The sequence below is a fragment of the Sparus aurata genome, chromosome 23 (genome assembly GCF_900880675.1).
Source record: "Sparus aurata chromosome 23, fSpaAur1.1, whole genome shotgun sequence".
NCBI lineage: Eukaryota > Metazoa > Chordata > Actinopteri > Spariformes > Sparidae > Sparus > Sparus aurata.
Genome location: NC_044209.1, coordinates 20,959,207 through 20,979,289, shown reverse-complemented (window position 1 = coordinate 20,979,289; position 20,083 = coordinate 20,959,207). Strand labels below are relative to the sequence as shown.

The 20,083-nt window shown below is 45.0% G+C and overlaps 2 protein-coding genes across 9 annotated transcripts in view; one reads left to right on the top strand and one right to left on the bottom strand.

The window, feature by feature from the left end:
- Positions 1 to 16,814, top strand: part of arhgap23a (Rho GTPase activating protein 23a) — a 73,748-nt gene extending 56,934 nt beyond the window's left edge. For 4 of the 8 annotated variants that reach the window (XM_030407556.1, XM_030407554.1, XM_030407551.1 and 1 more), the window contains 17 exons: positions 3,045 to 3,200; positions 4,362 to 4,473; positions 4,580 to 4,619; positions 5,083 to 5,220; positions 5,306 to 5,614; positions 5,724 to 5,785; positions 5,881 to 5,999; positions 6,802 to 6,920; positions 7,007 to 7,159; positions 8,241 to 8,319; positions 8,434 to 8,507; positions 8,694 to 8,783; positions 8,875 to 9,000; positions 9,102 to 9,143; positions 10,379 to 10,472; positions 12,748 to 12,779; positions 12,869 to 14,296. In XM_030407556.1, coding sequence (XP_030263416.1) covers positions 3,045 to 3,200; positions 4,362 to 4,473; positions 4,580 to 4,619; positions 5,083 to 5,220; positions 5,306 to 5,614; positions 5,724 to 5,785; positions 5,881 to 5,999; positions 6,802 to 6,920; positions 7,007 to 7,159; positions 8,241 to 8,319; positions 8,434 to 8,507; positions 8,694 to 8,783; positions 8,875 to 9,000; positions 9,102 to 9,143; positions 10,379 to 10,472; positions 12,748 to 12,779; positions 12,869 to 14,296 — 3,173 coding nt within the window. Of the gene's footprint in view, positions 1 to 3,044; positions 3,201 to 4,361; positions 4,474 to 4,579; positions 4,620 to 5,082; positions 5,221 to 5,305; positions 5,615 to 5,723; positions 5,786 to 5,880; positions 6,000 to 6,801; positions 6,921 to 7,006; positions 7,160 to 8,240; positions 8,320 to 8,433; positions 8,508 to 8,693; positions 8,784 to 8,874; positions 9,001 to 9,101; positions 9,144 to 10,378; positions 10,473 to 12,747; positions 12,780 to 12,868 lie in introns of all 8 variants that reach the window. The other 4 variants (XM_030407550.1, XM_030407552.1, XM_030407553.1 and 1 more) reach the window with 4 other exon arrangements.
- Positions 16,815 to 17,943: 1,129 nt separating this feature from the next.
- hexim1 (HEXIM P-TEFb complex subunit 1) lies at positions 17,944 to 19,885 on the bottom strand. Its single transcript, XM_030407595.1, has one exon. It carries the CDS (start codon positions 19,509 to 19,511, stop codon positions 18,423 to 18,425), a length of 1,089 nt encoding a protein of 362 aa, XP_030263455.1. The 5' UTR covers positions 19,512 to 19,885; the 3' UTR covers positions 17,944 to 18,422.
- Between the last annotated feature and the right edge of the window lie 198 nt (positions 19,886 to 20,083).

The following is a 20,083-nucleotide window of genomic DNA, read 5'->3' as shown; positions in this document are numbered from 1 at the left end:
GACGGAGATGCTGATATGATCTGGGCCCGTTTGGGAACATGCGATTTAATTGGCTGTTATCACTGTTGTCTGCAAAGCACAGATGTCTCTGAGGTAGAGAAGCGAGCACAAAAGCAGGCTGTGTCTGACGACAAATATGTTTGCATGACGTCTTGTACAGAGATACAGAAGATTTCCGAACTTTGATCAAGTATCTAGCAGCTCACACAGTGTGAATGAAACAGGAAGGGGCATGTCAACAGATGCAGTGTTTTACTCAGTACCCACTCGGAGTCTTTCGCCATGAATCTGAGCTGTAAATTACCAGGAGGTTTTTGTGGCGCTCCTTGTGGGGAACAGTAGGGGCCCATACACTCAGCTCCCGCCTGCCCTCAATGCAGCTATTGTGCTGCTCTGGAAGATGAAGGGGTTTGTGTGTCTGTGTGGGTGTGTGGGGGGTTCAGTCTATGACTATCTTACCCAGGCCCTGAACACAACAGACCAGCGCCAAGACCTTCTGTACTCTGTCCTCTTATTCCCCCTGTCTTGTCTTACAGGCTTTTTATCTCATTCTTTCCCGTTTTTCACTCCTCCTTTCTAGATTCCTGTTTTCTTTCTCAATCTGGCCGAAAAAAAAAAGAGTGTAGCATATTGTCAAGTTCCAAAAGTTGTGATCTAATACTTGGTCCGGTGTACAGCCTCGGTTTTTAAAGTTGAAACATTCAGTTGATTCACAAAATAATTCACAATGTTATCAACTGACACTGCAGGTAGAGCGTCTTACCCTCGACTGCCATCTCCTCTGACATTATCTTGCACAGTCTTCCTCTTCTTCTTAGCATTAAGGTGTTTTACAGCGACCTAATATGAAAATGCAAGAACAGAATTAAACGAAAATGAGCTAGGAGCCGCTGGATTACTTTACACGATATAATTGTATGTGTATTATTGTATGAAATACGTTTTTAAAATACAGCAATTATTGTCAGTATCAGAAAATCATGACTCTCCTATCAACAACAGCTGTTTGATAACTGATTTATTGTTTCAGTCATTTTTCAAGCAAGGTTCCAGTGGCTCAATTATGAGGATTGGCCGCTTTTTTCCCTTACATAACTGAATGTCGGTGTCAATATCATGAAACAGTAAACAGACCAGTACCAGTATATCTGTAATATGCCAATATCGGCATGTAATATTGGTTTGTTTTTCTCAAATTGAGGGGGCTCTGTGGATCTTCTGTGTTGTGTTGGACGCCGGTCGTTTATGTCAGCAGACTCGATTTCTTAACTTAAATTAACTACTGTCCCTCTCTGTTAGCAGTGTTAGAGCGGCACTGAGACGAGGCACTGGAGAACTTACATAAAGTCACATCCTCTGCGCTCCTCCTTCACAAAGAAATCCACAATCTGCTCACATATGGTAAAAAAAATGGTGATAAATAAATGTAAATTGTTACATAGAGCCACTTTAAGGTGTAGAAAAAGGTATAACTTCGGTGCTGGTTCTGCCAGCTCTCAAATAGCAGTTTTCAACAAAGTAAGTAAAGACATCCTTGCTGTACGCTTGGTAACACTGCATTTTTCAAAGTAATCAATGAGTAAAAATCACCAAACCTTTGATGTGAGGGATTTGTATTTAGATTATTTTAGTCTATTAAGCTTTGTGTCATCTCTTCTCTTTTCCTCTCTTATTCACCTCTCTTTTTAATGAAATCTGGGCTCCTTATTTGTTGTGGGACACGCTGTAGAGTCGGGACAGAGCGGTATGTTGCTCCCCTCTGCTGGTCCGTCTCCATGCCTCTGAGCTCACTCTCTGGCTGCCCCTTAATGATGGCCTTTGTTAAACCCACAGCTCGGCTATTTCTGGGCAGCGCTGTAAACAGGCAGATTCCTCATCCGAGATTGGAAATGTTTTCCGCCTTGAGTCGGGCTCTAGTATGCACAGGAGGGAGGAAGAGAACTCAGACTTAGGTGGTGGATGGAAGACGGGAAGAAAAAAGAGGGGAAAGGTGAAAGATGGCGAAGGTGAGGGGATGTTTGCAGGAAGAAAGAGGGAAATCAGAGCTGTAAAGAGCAAGTTTCAAATTTACAAAAAGATTATGTGGTGGTCTGTTGGGGTGAACCGCTAACTGAATCCCTCCAGTCTGCAGGGCTGTGTGAGGCTGTGCTGCCCCCTGTTGTCCCCACAGAGAAACACACACCGAAGCCTCTCAGCGATTTTAGCCCTGACAGTTTAAAATGTCACAGACAAATCCAGCTTCTCCTCACTTTATGCAAATATCAGGCTGGCCTCTAATCCTCTCTGTCAGTCCGGAAGTGTGAGCATCTGTGAGTGTGCGTATATGTCCATACGTGTGTGTATGTGTGTGTGTGTGTATGTGTGTGTGTGTGTGTTGCAGTTTCATATCCCTTTGCATCAGCCTGCAGTAGCCTGTGTGACCTATAAAGCAGCGTTATGCCTTTGTCTCCTTGAGCACTGCGGCGTTCATTCATGCCTTAAAAAACACCACTTAATATCTGCATCCGGTCATCAACCATATTCTGTTATGTCCTCAGTGGACTGTGACACATTTTCTCACATGTATGCTCACCGGTATCGGATCACACACTGTGCTGTAGCTCTCATAAAGAACTGAAACCTGCAGCCAGTAGATTTCTGTTCAAACCCCCCTCTGTTAGCCGCACAAGCGCTCTTCTTATGGCAACAGGAGGCACAGGTAATGTGTCGTCTGTTGTATATTTGCGTATTTGTGTAACTTTCTGTCTCTTTCCTCAGGTTGCATTTGTTTTTGTTCTTTTAGCTTCCTCTGTGGATTTCTAAATGAACGAATTGTGTTTGTGGTCTTTTGTTTCTCACTTTCAAGTACAATTGTTGAAATTGTAAATGAAGGATCTATTCCTCGCCGCTCGTCTCCCTTTAAAAAAACCTGTCTTCCTCCACGCTTTCTCCTTATCTAACCCCTTTTTACTTTCCTTCTGTTTCCCCCTTCTAACACCTAACTTCATCCCCTCTTCTCCTCTCCTCCCCCTGCCTCCTCCTCCTTCCCTCCACCCCTCCAACAGATGAGCCGACCAGCCCCGGCGCTGATTTGCGCGCCCGCCACGTGCCGGCGTCCTCCGTGGTGTCCAGCGGCATGAGTTCGGCGCCCGCCGTGGTCACCAGCCCCGCCTCCCCCACCTTCACCTTCCCCCTCACTAGGCTCTTCTCACACGACTGCAGTGAGTGCCCCCCTCCTCCCCCCCTTCTTCCCTCCCCCCCTTCCTCCCCACTGCATGCAGCTGAAAAAGTGTTTTTACCTGCAATGATGAGCCCTATTTTTACTCCAGAGAGGGGTTGATGATTTGAAAACCCTCGTGTTTGATCCGCCAAGATTTCCATCCTATCAAGTATTTTTGCCTGTTATTGAGCCCTAAAAGTCTTATTTACTCGGATTAACTGGCAAAATCTGCCACTTTCAGCCAGTTTCTAATTGAAATCAAGTTGTCTGAAGAAGTTTTGTTTAATTGTTTTGTGATTTTTGTCCAGAAGTTGGTCTAATTATTATTTTTATTGGGACCAGGGAGCAATAATCTGGCTTTACTTCAAAACAAGACTTTATGGGCTGAATAACGAGACAAAGGTCCTTGCAAAGGATGCAATTTCTGGCAGTGCTGTACCATTTTTGCATGCTGGATTTGTATGTTGCATGTTCTGCACAACAAATACTGTACAAACATGTTTGTTCAGAATGTATTTGGTTATTTTTTAGAGCCACGATTTAGGATTGTAAATATCTTGTGTTGTCCACAACCAAACGATATTCATTTTACTTTCATAGAGGAGAGAAGAAACCAGAAAGTCTTCACATTTAAGTAGCTGAAATCAGAGAATTTTGATCCAAACCGATTAATTGAATATCAAAATAGTTGTCAATGAATTGATTTTAATAGTTGACAACGAATCAATGAATCATTGCAGCTCTGTCTAGATGTGCATGAAGCCTAAACGTCAGTGTGTTTCAGATTGAAATTGGACAACTTGCATGAAGTTTCTTTGATAAAAATGGCTCAATTGCATGTCAGTCTGTGTTCACAGATACTATATCTGCATGCCAGTGGTGAGAAAATGTAATCTAACCCACAGTTTCAGCTCCCCATGCTCACCACACCATCCGTTCACTTCACTCAAACCCCCGACCTCCACCACCTCCTGCTCCCCCCTCACTGTCCTCATCTCCTAATCCAACACCGTCCACGCTGGTGATTGGCATTACATCACATTCTGTCTTTCTCTCTGTCTCTTTCTCCGTCTCTGTGTTTCTCTTTCCTTCTCTCTCTCTCTCTCTCTCTCTCTCTCTCTCTCTCTCTCTCTCTCTGCTCATTCATCCTCTCATCGAGCAGGCAGTATTAAATCCAGTCGCCGTTCCTCCTATCTTCTAGCCATCACCACCGAGCGCTCCAAGTCATGCGACGAAGGTCTCAACTCGTTCAGGGAGGAAGGACGGGTCTTCTCGTGAGTAGTGATGAGACAACGACAGCTGGCTGTTTGATGCGTTAAAATGACGTTCATTAAATGTGCCGGCAGACATTTTGACAGTTCACTCTGTTGCATTTCACAGGAGGCTACCAAAGAGAGTGAAGAGTTTCTTCACAGACGGGGTGAGCTCTTTATCTTTGATTAACACGCATAAAGTGTTTAAAACCTTATTTTTTATACATCCTGCTCTTTTTCTCATATACTTTGCTTGTGCAAGGTCCTTTATCCAGATCTTATCAACTGCTGCAGCATTCACATGTTTTTATAGTTGCCCTTTTGGGCACCGTTGTCAGTATTTACTTCTTTTACTCTTTTTGATTATTATTCTCTATGGCGCAAGACATTTCCTCCAGGATTAAAAAGTTCTCTTATCTCTTAACCAAACTCTCACCACCAACAACTGAATGATTTTCAAGATTTTGACCTTAAGAATGGGTTCAACAACATATTGATAAAGATGTATATTATTATTTCTACATGAGCAAACAGGGTTGCATAGAGATTTGCTATCGTGTGTAATTGATCTAAAAGTCATATTTTAATGGCACAATAGATGTTTTGAACATTTCTGCATCTGTGTTTCAGTCTCTGGACAACCTGGGCACAGCAGAGGAGGTTCGATCCAAACGGCACTCCACCTCAGAGCTTGGTAACATCACTTACAGCGACGTACGACGAGAAGGATGGCTGCACTACAAACAGATCCTAACAGAGAAGGGCAAGGTGGGCGCACCAGACTGATTTGGAAAATAATTAGAGGCATTAAAAGATTTAAAGACTCACATCTCATCTCATCTGTCCTTCACAGAAGGTGGGCAGTGGCATGCGTCCGTGGAAGCGAGTCTTTTCGGTGCTTCGCTCCCATTCGCTCTTCCTCTACAAGGACAAGAGGGAGGCGGTGCTCAGGGGTGCCACGATTGGCGGTTCAGCCGATGACGATCAGCCAATCAGCATCCGGGGCTGTCTGGTGGACATCGCATACAGTGAGACCAAACGGAAGCACGCCCTGCGGCTGACCACACAGGACTTCTGTGAGTACCTGCTGCAGGCGGAGGACCGGGAGGACATGCTGGACTGGATAAAGGTCATCAGGGAGAACAGCAAGACGGACAGCGAGGTCAGAGGACACACCTTTACCTGTCAGATGTTAACACCGCCTTTGACTTTACCCTGTAGTATGTAAATCTTATCAAAAGTCACAACTCAGATGTGTTTGTCTGTTGCAGGAGCTCGGCTTCTCCAGACAGGCCCTCATCAATAAGAAGCTGAATGATTACAGAAAACAGAGGTGAGTCACCTGATGATAGACTGCAGCCGAAAATCATGAAGCTGACTCTCAGCTGACAGCCAGGATTCAACCCATCTCTCTGTCTCCCCCTGCAGTCCAACAGGCAGCAAGCCCGACTCCTCTCCCAGGCTTCCCCGCATGAAGCCTCCCTTCCTCCTCGCCAAGACGGAAAACGCTGCAGGGGCGCCACGCTCACCCAAACCAGATGGCAAAGGTCAGTGTCAGGGACAGAAAATGCACACTGGGTACACTGGGTAGAGATCACTAGGTACCACACTTTTTTTGAAGTGCTAACATGTTGTATATTCATATTTTCCCACCTGGCTCATAAAGGTTTTTGTACCTTCTTCCTTTTTAGTGCAATATTCATGCTTTGACCAGACTATTTAAAGTAGATGTCAATATCTATTTTAATTCAAATCTCTGGGATAAAATATCCTTTTGAGTGTGTTATTTCAGGTCAGCAGATGTGAGAATATTTGAGGTCAGACGCTACAGGCAAAATAGATACTAAGAATGTTTTGTTTTTCAGTCATGTGTTAGTTTCAGTGTAGAATATGTCGCTTTTCAAAGAGGAAATAGCACATTTTTATCCAATTTCGATAATGGGCTTATTTGCTTCCATAAATGTGTCTTCTTTCAGACTGGTTGAAAGAAAACATCCACAATCAACATTTCGATTTAAATTTAAATTCTGATTTCTGTTCTAGAAATCTATGCAAATTAATAATATTAACTTTATTTACTTAGCTCTTTTATAAACAGAGTTACGTAGCACTGCACATTCACAAGTAAAAATAAGTAATACAGCGGCAATTACAAACATGAATATAAAACATTCAGAAAGAATAACACAGGGAGCCTGTGAGTTAAAACTTTTTACCTTATTCACCTGTAGTGTAATGCCTTTTTACTGCATTTTATGACAAGAGCTTTTAATACAAGGGAAGAGTGAACCGTGAAGCTAATACTTAAGCTCTGTGACAAGTCTAAGTCTCTCTTCAATCTGTCTTTAGATGAAAGCGGCCCTCCGAAGTCTCCGTGGGGAATCAACATCATGAAGAAGACAAAGAAGGCCGGCCCGAAAGCTTTCGGCGTGAGGTTGGAGGACTGTCAGCCGGGTGTGAATAACAAGGTTAGCCTCGATATTCTCTGTCCGACTCAAATCCAATGAAACCAAATTTTTTACTGGTGATGTAACTCTGTTTGCGTCCTTCTCAGTTCATCCCGCTGATCGTGGAGATCTGCTGCGGCCTGGTGGAGGACATGGGTCTGGAGTACACCGGGATCTACAGAGTCCCCGGGAACAACGCCATGGTGTCGATGCTTCAGGATCAGCTCAACAAGGGCGTCGACATCAACCCTGCAGAGGAGGTGAGAAGATACAAATACACCTGTACACGGTATATATCCGGACTGATGGGGAATAAACCACTGAACTGACAGGTGTCTATCAGCTTTACTCAACAAAATCACACATCATTCGATGAGGAAGGTAAAATAAGAGTTTCTTCAGATGTCAGACACTTAGGACCTGTTCAGAACTGGTATTAACATGTTTTTATTTTATGAGTCGACAGCATGGGTCTCAAGTGACCATATGTTATCACATCTCATAACATACATCACTAAGACAAACATAAACAATGTTTTTCTTTGACAAAGAAAGAAATATCTCCATGTACAACATCTGCTGAATTAACAATAAAGTACAAATAGTTAAGAATTTGTTGTGGACAGTGTCTCACAAAGATGTTAATGTTTCTCCTGAATCAACAGCTTACAAAATGTTGAAATCAGTTCAAACAGCGTTCAAACAGCCGCTAAATGGTTACAGGTAGGATGCACTTCAGACACTGAAGCAGTAGGGCTGGAAAGAACCAATTTAATGTATTGCATTTAATGATGAATTTACAAGAAGGCTGTATTGATTTTGAGTTTTGCATTAGGGGTTCTGCAAGTTTGATAAGACTCTCCTCACTCACCAACTTTTAAAATCACTCGATTTGCCAAGGGAGTCTGGTATATAAAATATTTGTCAACCTTATTTCAAGCACTGCAGGAAAGTAGACGTAAATAGTGTACTGTATGCAGTATGTGGTGCCATCCAGAGGTAGAGTTTATGCATGGATATAGTAATTAGACAGAATTGGGTTCATCTACTTTTGGCCGACAAAAGTAAAAAGAAAGAAGTATTATTATTATTATTATAATTATTATTATTAAGAGTAGTAGATTTGAAGATTTGAAGATTTTTGATGTCAGAAATGTGGACCTTGACTCATTTTGACAAACAGAAATTAAAAGATAAATAAATGAAATTAGATAAAATGTTGTGCCAAAATTATAACCTCACAAATTCAAATTCAATTTAAGGACTGATTAAGGACCTGCGGTCGCCTTAGATAATAAACTGTGACCGCTGACTGCTCTCTCTGTCCTCTGCTGTCAACAGAAGTGGCAGGACCTCAACGTCGTCAGCAGTTTACTCAAATCCTTCTTCAGGAAACTCCCAGAGCCGCTCTTCACCAACGGTGAGTCAAGACATGTCGCGACAAGCCTTTTCACACATGCCATTAATTCATATCAAACGACGTCACCTCACAACTGTTACGCAGCATAATCTGATATCTCTGATATCTTTACAGACAAGTACAACGACTTCATCGACGCCAACCGGATGGAAAATGCATCAGAAAGACTAAAAACCATGAAGAAACTGGTGTGTTTGCCTTAATTAAATAATACCTCTGTGTGTGTGTGTGTGTGTGTGTGTGTGTGTGTGTGTGTGTGTGTGTGTGTGTGTGTGTGTGTGTGTGTGTGCGCGTGTGTGTGTGTGTGTGTGTGCACCAAGAGTCAGACTGGTTCAACAGGTTTTCTCAGTATTGTCATTCCTCTTGTTTCGTAGATCCGAGACCTCCCAGATCATTATTACCACACTCTGAAGTTCCTAGTCAGCCACCTGAAGACTGTAGCCGACAACTCGGATAAAAACAAGGTGTGTGCAGTCGTGGTTGTAGTTAAAAATGTAATCATTACATCACATGTAATATCTTTGGTATCAACAGCCTTTTCTGTCCCCTGTGCAGATGGAGCCTCGTAACCTGGCTCTGGTGTTCGGGCCGACTCTGGTCCGGACGTCTGAGGACAACATGAAAGATATGGTCACACACATGCCGGACCGCTACAAGATCGTAGAGACGCTCATCCAACATGTGAGAGATGACACACACCCACACACACACACACACACACACACACACACGACTTACTAATAATCCTTTTGATGCTAAATATTTCTTTGTCATTCTCGCAGGGCATCTGGTTTTTCACCGAAGAGGCAGACAAGGATGAGAAGGTTTGTTTGTTTACCATCTTCTAGACAATAAAGATGTATTTAGACCTTATTGCACCACAGAGACAATAAAAAACACATCACTACAAGTTATTCATTTATTTATTTAACTTTTATTTATACAGGGTGACCGAATGAGATCAGTTCAATCTCTTTTTTATGGGCGGCGTGTGTTAATAGACACTGCACCTCCCGGGGTTCTCAGCAACAAACCTGCCCAGTGTGAAATAGATCAGATGAACGGTTCTTGAGATGTGTGAATAACAGACAGACCAACAGCAGCACACTCAGAAGAGTAGCGGGGGAAAAATAAAAAGCTGAATACAGTGGGGCACTAACACGCTGAAAGCTGTGATACATTTATAGTGAGAACACACTTGGTCACCTGTCCTCCACTAGAAGGGCACCAGAGGGCACTTTATCAGGTTTTATCTACCGTAGGGGCTTCCAAGAGGGCACCCTGCAGCGTTTTCAGACAGAGATTCTTTCCTTTTTTATAGTTGCATTTGATATACTCTATAAATGTAATATAAATGTAATATACTATCTTCCTAAAAAAAACTACAATGGGGGGGATCGATCGCTTCACCTTTTGTCAAACATTAGCAGCTTAAAAATGTTTCTCTTAAATTAAACTACAAAACTGTGAAGCTGCACTGCTCAGCGCTGATAGCAGCCATTCATTTTTATAAATGTATATATTTTAGTGCAGCCTCGTTTTGTTTTGTTTGCCCCTGACAAACAACAAATACTCTTCTTGAAAGATCTGCAATTCTGACATTTTCACATGTTTGAGGAAGAATACAACCTGAAGGCTGAGCCGAATGAGACGAATTCAGAGTAATTATCGCTGGCTGGGATTCAGCTATTTACAATTGAAGTAGAAAGATGTATTGAATGTTTGATGTGTTTTCTTTTGGAGTGCTTATGCCGTTTTATAGAACCAGTGAATCACTCTGCCGTTTCAAGGTGACGCGTTATCGTAGTGACTTTGATCTTTTTGATTGCGAGCGCAGATAAAAGCTCTCTGTAGGGGCTATAAAAACATTCAAGTCATCAGTTTCCCGGCACACTTTAGACATCTAATGTTTCATCAATGTGCAACAACGGATCCTCTTCATTTGTAGAAATAACAGTAAATTCACGATGCTTCAGTTCTCTGAAGGTTTCTAAAGTCACAGTAAATCACAGCCTTTCGTTGTGTCATTGAACGTTGCTCTTCTGTCTGATCCTTCCAGACGCCGGTGGACACGGAGGACGTTCAGCCCGCCCCCAACATAGACCACCTGCTGTCCAACATCGGCAGGACCGGTCTGCTCGGAGAGGCCTCAGGTGAGCCACCTGCTTTCAGCTCTCAGCCAATCATTGCTAGCTGAATCTGAGCGAGCCGACCAATACAGTTCAAAGAAATGCAATGCTGCTTTCCGTTTAAAGCCGGGAGTAGGAAATTCCCCTTTAGTGCGTCACAATACAGTCTGTGTTCCAGCCTTAGAGTGAATAACTCGAGATGCTTTCAGTTCAACATATCTAAAAAAAAGCTAAATGACTCATGAAGAGGTTTGAAAAACACGTCACGTCAGATCTCTCGCTTGTAAGTTCGTCCCAGTTTAAAGCCAGAATTCCCTACTTTCCCACAGAACTGGAACGCAGCATAAGAAATGACTTCCGATAGCACTTGGAGTGTTTTCTGTGTTTGATAGCGTGCCTACACTACTCTCCTCTTCTCTGCTGACCTCTTTTTTCCCTCCACGTTGCTCATCTTTCACTTTCTCTGTACGTTTCTGCATTTCCTTCTCTTAGCTGAGCCTGTGGAGCAGCCACTGCGGTAGGATGGGAACTCCCCTGGCAATATGTGTGCGTGTGTGTGTGTGTGCAACCGAGTCAGTGCATCATGTTGTGAAAGTGAAATAAATTGCGTGTGGGTGAGTGAGAGAGTGTGTTGGTGGTGGTTTTGTGTCTCCATGGTCTCCATTACCCTCCTGAAAGTGTCCCTCTCAGTGTCAAACGGCGGTCTCTCTAAGAACGTGTCACTTCAGTGTCATCGCCGCAGTCCCACTAATGAATTAATGGATGACTGGTCGCTCTCTGCCTGTTACAGCTGCTGTATCTGTCACTGAGAGTCAACTACCCCCACTTTGTGGCCTGTCTTGTTTCGAGCACTCATCCTCCGGGCACTTTCAGTCAGTGTAGTCCAAACATCAGGCCCCCTAACACCACTCTCAGCTCCAAAGGGACTCTAGTTGGCGCCATTCCCCCGACGAAGCCCCTATTTCATTAAAGAGATGCTTCTGTTCATCTGATTAATTTGTGTGAGGCTCAGTAGCGGCTCAAACGTTCATTGTTTCTCCTCAGTTTTGATATCACCTGGGAATTTCCAGTAAGACATCGAGCGAGAGGATGTTGCATCAGAGCCAAAGTAGCACATTTTAAAATGACTTTATCTTATTGGCAATCTGACAGAGGAATCGCTAATACTGATAATTGGGAAATGCTAAATATCACCCCCGATAATCATCCAGGGTTGAACAGTGAACAGGTGGGAAATATCTTCAAGCAGTTGCTTAAGAATAGTGTACAAACGCAGAGCTGAAAACAGCGTTCAAAAGCAGAGAATTCTCACCTTGGAGCATGAATAAAATAATTTGGTTTGATTAGCTAGATCTAAAAATAAAATGATTAACTAAATCTGTCAGGACTAGTAGTTATCTTAACACTTCTTTTAAGGCTCCAGCATACCAGAATCTGATTGGTGAACTTGTTGAGATTTTTACTCTGAAATGTTGCCGCACCTTCACGAGCGGAAGTGGCTCAACAACTTGAGGGAATGACTTGAGTTAAGCTGCGTTTTGGTACAACTAAGAGCTTCTACTGGAGCTTTAATGGCGGTGCGTGTTGTATGTAAAGACCAAAGATGAAGGTGGTGAAAGTTTGTCCCACCTCAGAGCCACAAAATAAACAAGATCTACTGTCCCGTCTAGACCGTCCATGCCCCCCAAGTTCCTCCAAAGACAATCAAAAACGGGTCCTGCGTCATCATAACTTGTGTTTGTGAGGGAATGTGTTTCTTTTCATTCTCTCGACTTTACGCCTCCCAACGCTTCTTTCTTTCGCTGATTGATGCCATCAGTGGTTTTTTTCGGTGATGTCATCGGTGTGTGCCGTGGGTTTCCTAATGCAAATCTTCCTCCAAACACCCAAACCCTGCTTCCCCCCCCTGATCATTGTTTCTCCTCCTCATGCTCCGGTGTGTAAATCATTGTTGTTGTCCTGGTGTTCGTCACAGTCGGAGGGCACAGAGGAAGACAAGTTCCTGAAAATTTAGTGGAGGAATTTGTCTTGCAATTATTAGTCTTTCAGGACACAAAACTGCTGCCACTTCTTAGTCGTTGATGTCCTAGCAGACGTTTTTCATTTTGATGGAAAACGCCAGCTGTGACGTTAATGTTTAGAGCGGTGCAGAAGCAGTTTTCTTCTTTTATTGTGTATTTGTCCTTTAAAAGAGTGATGATCACACCGACTGCCTCTGTGTCCTCCACCGTGACTTGTCCGGCCTTTTGTTAACTTCATTGTGTGTGACCCGCTGATGTTTTTATTCTCTTTTCCCCAGACTCAACCAACAGTGACTCAGCTAAATCAAAGGTAACACCTCCTCACATGGCGCTCTGGTTCTTCATACACTCGGATATTGTCAGAAAAATGTGTCACAGTCGTGTTTTTTCCTTCTCCAGGGGTCGTGGGGGTCAAAGAAAGACCTCACAGCCAAGGACTTCCTGACTCTGTCCATCATGTCAGCTGTTACGGGCCGCAAACGCAGGAAGCGCCACAACGGCCGCCGCGTGGGCAGCAGCACCGACGACGACTCGGAGCACGAGCCAATCAAAGCCGGACATCTAGGCGCAGAGGAGGAAGAGGAGGCGGAGTCGCCTGTGGGAGACACGGCTCCTCGAGCGGAGGGAGAGGAGGACGACGATGAGGAAGAGGAGGAAGAGGAGGAGGAAGAGGAAGACGAGGAAGTTGTAGAGAGCGTAGCGAAAGAGGAGGTAGAAGAGGAGGTGGTGGCGGTTATTCCCGGTCGCTGTAAAGAGGAAGAGGAGGCAGGAGGAAGGCAGGCAGGCATGTTGTTGCAGGAGGAGGAGGTGCGGGCGGAGGTGAAAGGGCCGCCGTGGAGAGCTCCAGAGGATGCTCGCTCGATTGTTTCAGGTTACTCCACCCTCTCCACGCTAGGGAGGAGCCTGGGGTCAGAGGGGAGGGGGGACGACGCCGACGACGAGAACAGCGAGCTGGTGAGCGAGACGGACAACGAGAGCGGCTTCGCCTCGCGCTCCCTCACCCAGGAGAGACCCGACAAACACCCAAAGACGCCCGTGAGCTCCCCGCCGTCGGCAGCCCCGCGCAGCTTCCTCTACACACACTACAAACCCCCCGTTCTCTCGCCCACTAACCTTCTCGCCCCGCCCACGGCCCTCACGCACACACCAGACTCTGGGGACAGGAGCGAAGGAGGCGCACGCTCCACCACGCCCTCCTCCTCCTCCTTCTCCTCCTCCTCCACCACTCACAAACTGCATTCACGGCCTTCATTCAACTCCCACAAGCTGATCCAGTGTGACACTCTGGCCAGGAAGAAGCTCAAGTCGGAGAAGACCAAGGCTCGCTCTCTGGACCTGTTGGAGCTGTCTGCGGCTGCAGGTCAGAACGACGGAGCTGGATCTGGGTCGGTGAGGAGGGAGACTTCCAGAACCAACCCCTCCTCAGCCAGCAGCCAGGAGAGCCCGCGCCCGGCCCGACCCAAGGCTGCCCTGCCACCGAGCGAGGCCGCCTCCTTCACCCCGACCGGCCCGGGCGGCAGATCCCTAGCAGATCATGTCCGCGCTCGTCTGTTGGGCTCCGCTGACGACCTGCGCAGCGTAGGACTTCGAAAACCGCTGTCACCAGAGACACGCAGGAAGAGACGAGCCTGGCGCAGACACACCGTGGTGGCCTCCCCGACTGAGACGTCCGACAAGAGACCCCCAATTACTGTCAGCGAGTTCCCCCTGTCTCCTGTCGCTCAGAACCAGGTCAAATCACCAGGGCTGCCTCGGGATGCAGACGGACTCGAGCAAGGAGCGGGTACACGTCAAGCTCCCACCTCCAGGTTCCACCAGTACCTGTGAGCACTGCCAGCTGACCCCCCCACCCCCCCACCCTGCACTCCCAGGCTTCTGAAGGGGGTCCAGGCTGGGCTGCTGACTTCCTGCAGGTCAGTAGACCGGCAGCAGCGTGAACAGGGTCGCGGTCGGTTGCCAGGCGCACCACAGTGTACCAGTGAACAGCCCACTCTTTTCTTTTTTCGATAAGCTCCATTTGCATGGCGAGGGGCATTCCAGTGTTGCCAAAGCTTTTTTTTTTTGTTTTTTTCTTTTCGTATATGTGTGCTTTTATAGAAACAGGACAGAGACACAAACTGACCTCATCAACCAATTTTACCGCCAAGAAAACTCATTCGAGTAGCATCCCTCCCGTCTTCTCCACCTCCACATGACTTAAATTGAAGGGTTGAATCCCTTCGAGTGACCAGAGGAGGACGCCGAAACGCAGCCTCCCTCCGGTTCTCGAGAAAATGGTGCTTCTTATCGACGTTTAACAATTAGACAAATTTCTCTAAATCGGTCAGTTTCAATTTCAAGGGGGATCTCAGCTGATTTTCCACATCAGTCTTCCAGATCTGTCACTCCTCAGACCACAGACACTGTTAACGCTCCCATTTATACTCCAAACAAGCCACCACAAACACACAAACTCCAGTCGTCTCTCTCTACGTGTTAATAATGTTTATGTGTGTTTGCGCAACGATATTCGTGACCATGTCTGCGTGTGCAGGTGTTTTTGTGTTGAACAATTTTTGTAACATTTGTACAAAGCCTTGTTAAGTTAACCTTGTAAATATAAATATTATGTTATCAAATATTTGTTTTTACTTTTTTTAGTTCCTTTTTTTATGGTTTACAAAAAGTGCACAACAAAGTGCACGGTCATTTTGTTTTTTCAAGATGTTACTTGAAATGTTTCCCTTAATATATTCTTTTTTTTTGTTTTGTTTTATATTCAATATATATATTATATATATTTTGTATTAAAGTAAAAAAAAAAGTACTTTTATTGTGATTTCACCTCTTCGGTGTACCTGTTCAAAGGAGACGAGATACACAAGACTAAAACCTGTTACTTATTTCCTCATCAATGGCCTTTTCTCTCTGATTCTCAGCACTGTGCAGTGAACCTTTAGTCGTCTTTTCTCTTCCAGCGGTGACCACAAGCTATCTGTAGCGAGGGAAGAAGTGTAATGAGTTAATTATTACATTTTATTGGACAGTTTGCAGGCAGCTCAGCGCCACACTGAGATGGTTGACCTCATTTGTTTTGTCATTCGTGTTTGGGATCGCTGAGCGTTGCCTCCACAGATCGAGCTCCAGTTAAAGTATCTTCCAAATCTTTCATCGGAGGAGGAGAAGCCCGTCTGTTTTTTTTTACAGACTGTTAAAACTGATGTGCAACGAACACGAGCAGCTACACTCTCACCTCTGTTCGGTGGTGATGTGTGTTTTCCCCCTCACATCCCCCTCCGAGGATTCATCTGTCAACACGTTTAATCACCTCGGGGGGGCTAACATGACGAGGCGTTTTCCATAAGGTCAGGCTCTGATAAGTCCTCCCTCGACTGACTGAAGGGAAAAATGGTACATTAGAGGAAGCGAACACGGTTGTGAATCTTTTGTTTTCATCTCTCGGAATCTGGCATCACAGAATAACACAAACAGGAGGCGCGACTCTCCCAAAGTCATGTTGTTTTCATCTGACCAAATAACCCGGTGAAGAATAATAATAATAGTAATAATAATGATAATAATAATAAATAAGTTACAGTCTTGTCTTACCTCAAGATTTTTTCTACAAGTGCCTGATTTCTGGAATGTGTTTTTGTTCTGCAGTGCCATGGTCGGCTCTTATCTTTCCGTTTCCCTCTGTTGTTTCTGGGTCCCCTCCTTCCTCTCCTGTGGTTGATGGTGGAACTAAAAGGCACTGACCCAAAGATGTGTACATTAACTAAGAGCGGTCTAACTGAGAGGCTGTAAAAAAAAAAAAAAAAGGAGGAAGAAAGCACACTTCAAGCCAAGGACACGTCTATGCACTCTCTTTGCCTTTAACACAGGCATTAAGAGCCATTACCGCCGCTGCTCAGAGGGAAGAGGCGTAGAACTCTCTCAGCTGCTTTTTCTCTTTAACAAACTGAGCTCATCTCTCTCCGCCTGGTGACCCCACAGTGTGTGAAAATGGTACACCTAACAAACCCCCTAACCTCCCGAAACAACCACGTCAGGTCGTGTCGGGCAACATTCGGTCTCCTCCATCAACAAGTCACCGTGTGTGTTGTCTGAAATGTGACTCGCCTGGTGTCTCATCGTTGTATTTTTAAAATAAAAACTTTTTTTTTGTACATACTATCTTAATATGTAACATATTGTATTGTGTACATTTGGAATTGCTTTTTGAGTATAACTAATATGAAAAAAGACTGGACTTTAAAAAAAAAAAAAAAAAAGGTTGTCCGGCTGAAAACAGTTTCCCCTCACGGCTGTGTGCTTTAAAGCAAGGTTATATGATGTAAATAAACAGAACTATGTTTAAAGAAAATGCTCACGTGTGTGTGTGTATGTGTGTGTTTGTTTGTTATGGAGATGTTTGACACACACTTGAGGAGGTGGATGATGTGTGATATATAATAGGAGGAGAATGGCGCCCTCTGGAGGCTGCAGATGAATATGGTCTCTCCAGGCCAATTTATATTAAAGGAGCAGTTTGTAGTTTAGAGAAGATCTTTTTTTTTTATGCGTGAACAAACTCAATTTGTTTTCATGACTGAATAAACCGAATAATCTAACTGGCCTTAAAGGACAACAAAGTTTCATACTCTTCCACTTTGTCGATGTGTGGCGGACCCTGCCACCTTTTCTAGCTTCAAATGTTGTTCTTGGACTGTGCATTCACCAGAGAACAGCTTTTTTATTCACTTATGGAAAAAATAAATGCGTGTGAGTTTGTGTTATTCCCTCATTAATATTGCAAATATTAAAATTCTCTGAGTTTGGATTTCCTCTACAAAACTACATAGTGTCCCTGTAACCACGGACACAACCTGCCCTGTTGTTATTTATTTATTTTACTGCTCAAAATGAGGGATTTTGAGCAGAACATTATTCTTGGGGACTAAAAATATTCATAAAACACCATAAAAATTCAGATATGTCACAGAATAAACAAGTTAAAAACTAAAATATCCCAACATCCCTCACTGAATTTGACTAGTGTATATCAATGGCTGTAATACTAGAAGAAACTGTTAAAACTTGATCATTCTACCTTAATATAAGCTGATTCCTTTTTTTTTTTTTTTTACATTTTCAACACTCAAAAAGGGGAATTATTAACCACTTCTTCCAAAAGTCTTATAAGCTGTAACTCACAGCGGGTTAAACTTCACAAAGAGCATCTCCATCACAATCCCATCCCCCCTCTTCTCCTTCTTCTCCTGCTCCTCTGGCTCCAGTCCGTGTATTCTTCCTATTCAGAGCCCGCTGATGTCGTCTGTCTGGCCCATTTGAGGAGCTTCACAAGCAAAAGCTTTGTCATTATTTGTACACTGATCAAAAGCCACATACAGTAGTTTCATGCTGCAGCTCAGATCAGCCGCTTCCTGTGTGTGTGTGTGCGTGTTTTCTTCTTCTTCTTCTTTTTTTTTTTAAGAGGAGGCTTTACAACAGCAGAATTTCAAAATTTTATTCGAACTTATGTTAACACACAACTGTTAAAATGGTCGCTCTGGAGCTGACTTCTGCAAAACAGTCTCTGCAAGCTGGCCCGATCAGCTGTGATTTGTTATTTAGTTTGTTGAAGGGGGAGAAATACAACAGATGAGTTTGTTTTTTTAAATTGAAAACAAAAAATGAACATTATATGTCGAAGTTGACCCGGGAAACAAAATATTCTCGTGTTTGTCATACATTCTCTTTAGAAAAAGAATCTTATTTTGAAATATTTACATTTTTTCTTTAAAAAAAAAAAAGGGAAAATTAACAGGACACCCTTTACAGTCCAAATAGAAAAGAAACGTCAAGTATTGCATTGCAATGCGAGGACTTCATCGCCCAGATGACAAAACTGATTACAGAAAACTGATGACAATTATTTTTAAAAATGCAGTAGTCCCGTGTTTTTACCTTCTTGAGAGCGTTTTAATGTCCTTTAATTGGTAGCGACCTGGCCCCTGTCCTTGCTCGGCTGGTTCTGCAGAAGGAGCTCCGTGTTCTGAGCCCTCAGTCTCTCCAGCTCCTTCTCCAGCTCCCCGAGCCGCACCAGTGAGCTCTCCACGGTCAGACCCCCGGGCTCCACGGCGCGCCTCAGCCGGTTGTTCTCCTCCTCCAGCCGGGACATGCACTTCTCCAGCTCCAGGTACTCCTGCACCAGCTCCTGCTTGGTCATATTCTGCAGACTCTCGACGTGGTACATCTCGTAGGTTTCGGAAAAGTCTCTCTGGAGAAACTCCCCGCCCGCGTTCCCGGGTCTCCCGATGCCGTCGCTGCCCCCGCCGCTGCCGTCATCCTCGTCGTCCTCCTCGTCGAAGAACTCCTCCTCGCTGCCCGTGTCCTCCATGCGGCCGCCCACCCCCGAGGGTCGCCTGACCCCGGTCTCGGTGTTGAGGTCGGGCTCCTCTCGGTCGTGCTCGTCCATCAGGAACTGGGTGGTGTTATAGGGCGCCACCGGGAGCCCTTTGGCGAACATCTCCTCTCTCACCCTGGAAGCCCTGGCTGTCTCCTTCTCCTCCAGGGCTTTCCTCTCCTCCCAGGAAAGTTTGTAGTAGGGCTTCCAGTTGCGCCTCTTCCTGGAGGTCCTGCGCCGGTGCCTCTTCTTACCCAGACGCGCATCCAAGCCGGTGTCGGAGTCGATGAGCGAGCTCTCCTCCTGCCCCTGGTTTAAAGTCTCCTCCAGCTGTCTGTCGTCGCCGTTCTTCCCGTGTGAGGTGTGATGACCGTCTCCAGCTGAGTGCGCATCGTCTTGAGCTGCGTTCGGGTACTTTGGGAGCTCGTTTCCGGCCGCCGAGGCAGGGCACACCCCCCTCTGTCCGCCTTTCATTTGCCATAACTTGTCTGTGTTGATATCCTCGCAGTTCTCCGCCCGCTGCCTCTGTTTCTGGTCTCTCTGCCGCCCCCTGTCGCCGTTCTCTGGTCCGGCACGGCTGCTGGCTGTGAGATGCTCCATAGGTTCTCCGCTGATCCCACCTGATGGGCTGGCTGAAGTTTTCAGGTGATGGGTCTGCTCCGCCGGCTCTGTCATCCTTGCTGATCCGCTCTGAGTGGCTCCTCTTCGGGCGCGTTTCAGATCATTTTCGCGCTCTTCAAAAATGGAGCTTCAAAAGTTCGTTTAAAAAAAAAAAAAAAAAAAAAAGACGCTAAACTTAATTTCGACAAAAATGTTCTTATTCAAGAATGAGCCGTTATCCCTAAAGAAAGTTTGAGTTAAAGAGTTCTCGTATATTAAAAGTAAACCTCTGAGCAGTCCACACTTGTTGCTCCTCCAAGGGTTTGTCAGAGCAACTGTCGCTAACTACCATTAACTGTTTCGATGCTGTCAGAGCTGTCGTTCACCCGGAGACGACGTTCCGCCGTCACAACAGTGTCCAGTGTGCTACTCAAGAAGAGGCTGCTCGTGTTTATATAGCAGCTCCGCCTCTAGCCGTGCGCATGCTGATGCTTGCAACGCCTGGTGAATTGTGGGACGTGTGGTCTTAATCGCCGTTGTAGCGCTAGCGGAGGCTTGCGCACCGAACTACATAGCCCACAAGTCCACCACAACTGACGAGATTTTCAACCAATCAAATGGCAGAATCGTGAGCGTGATAGAGCCCA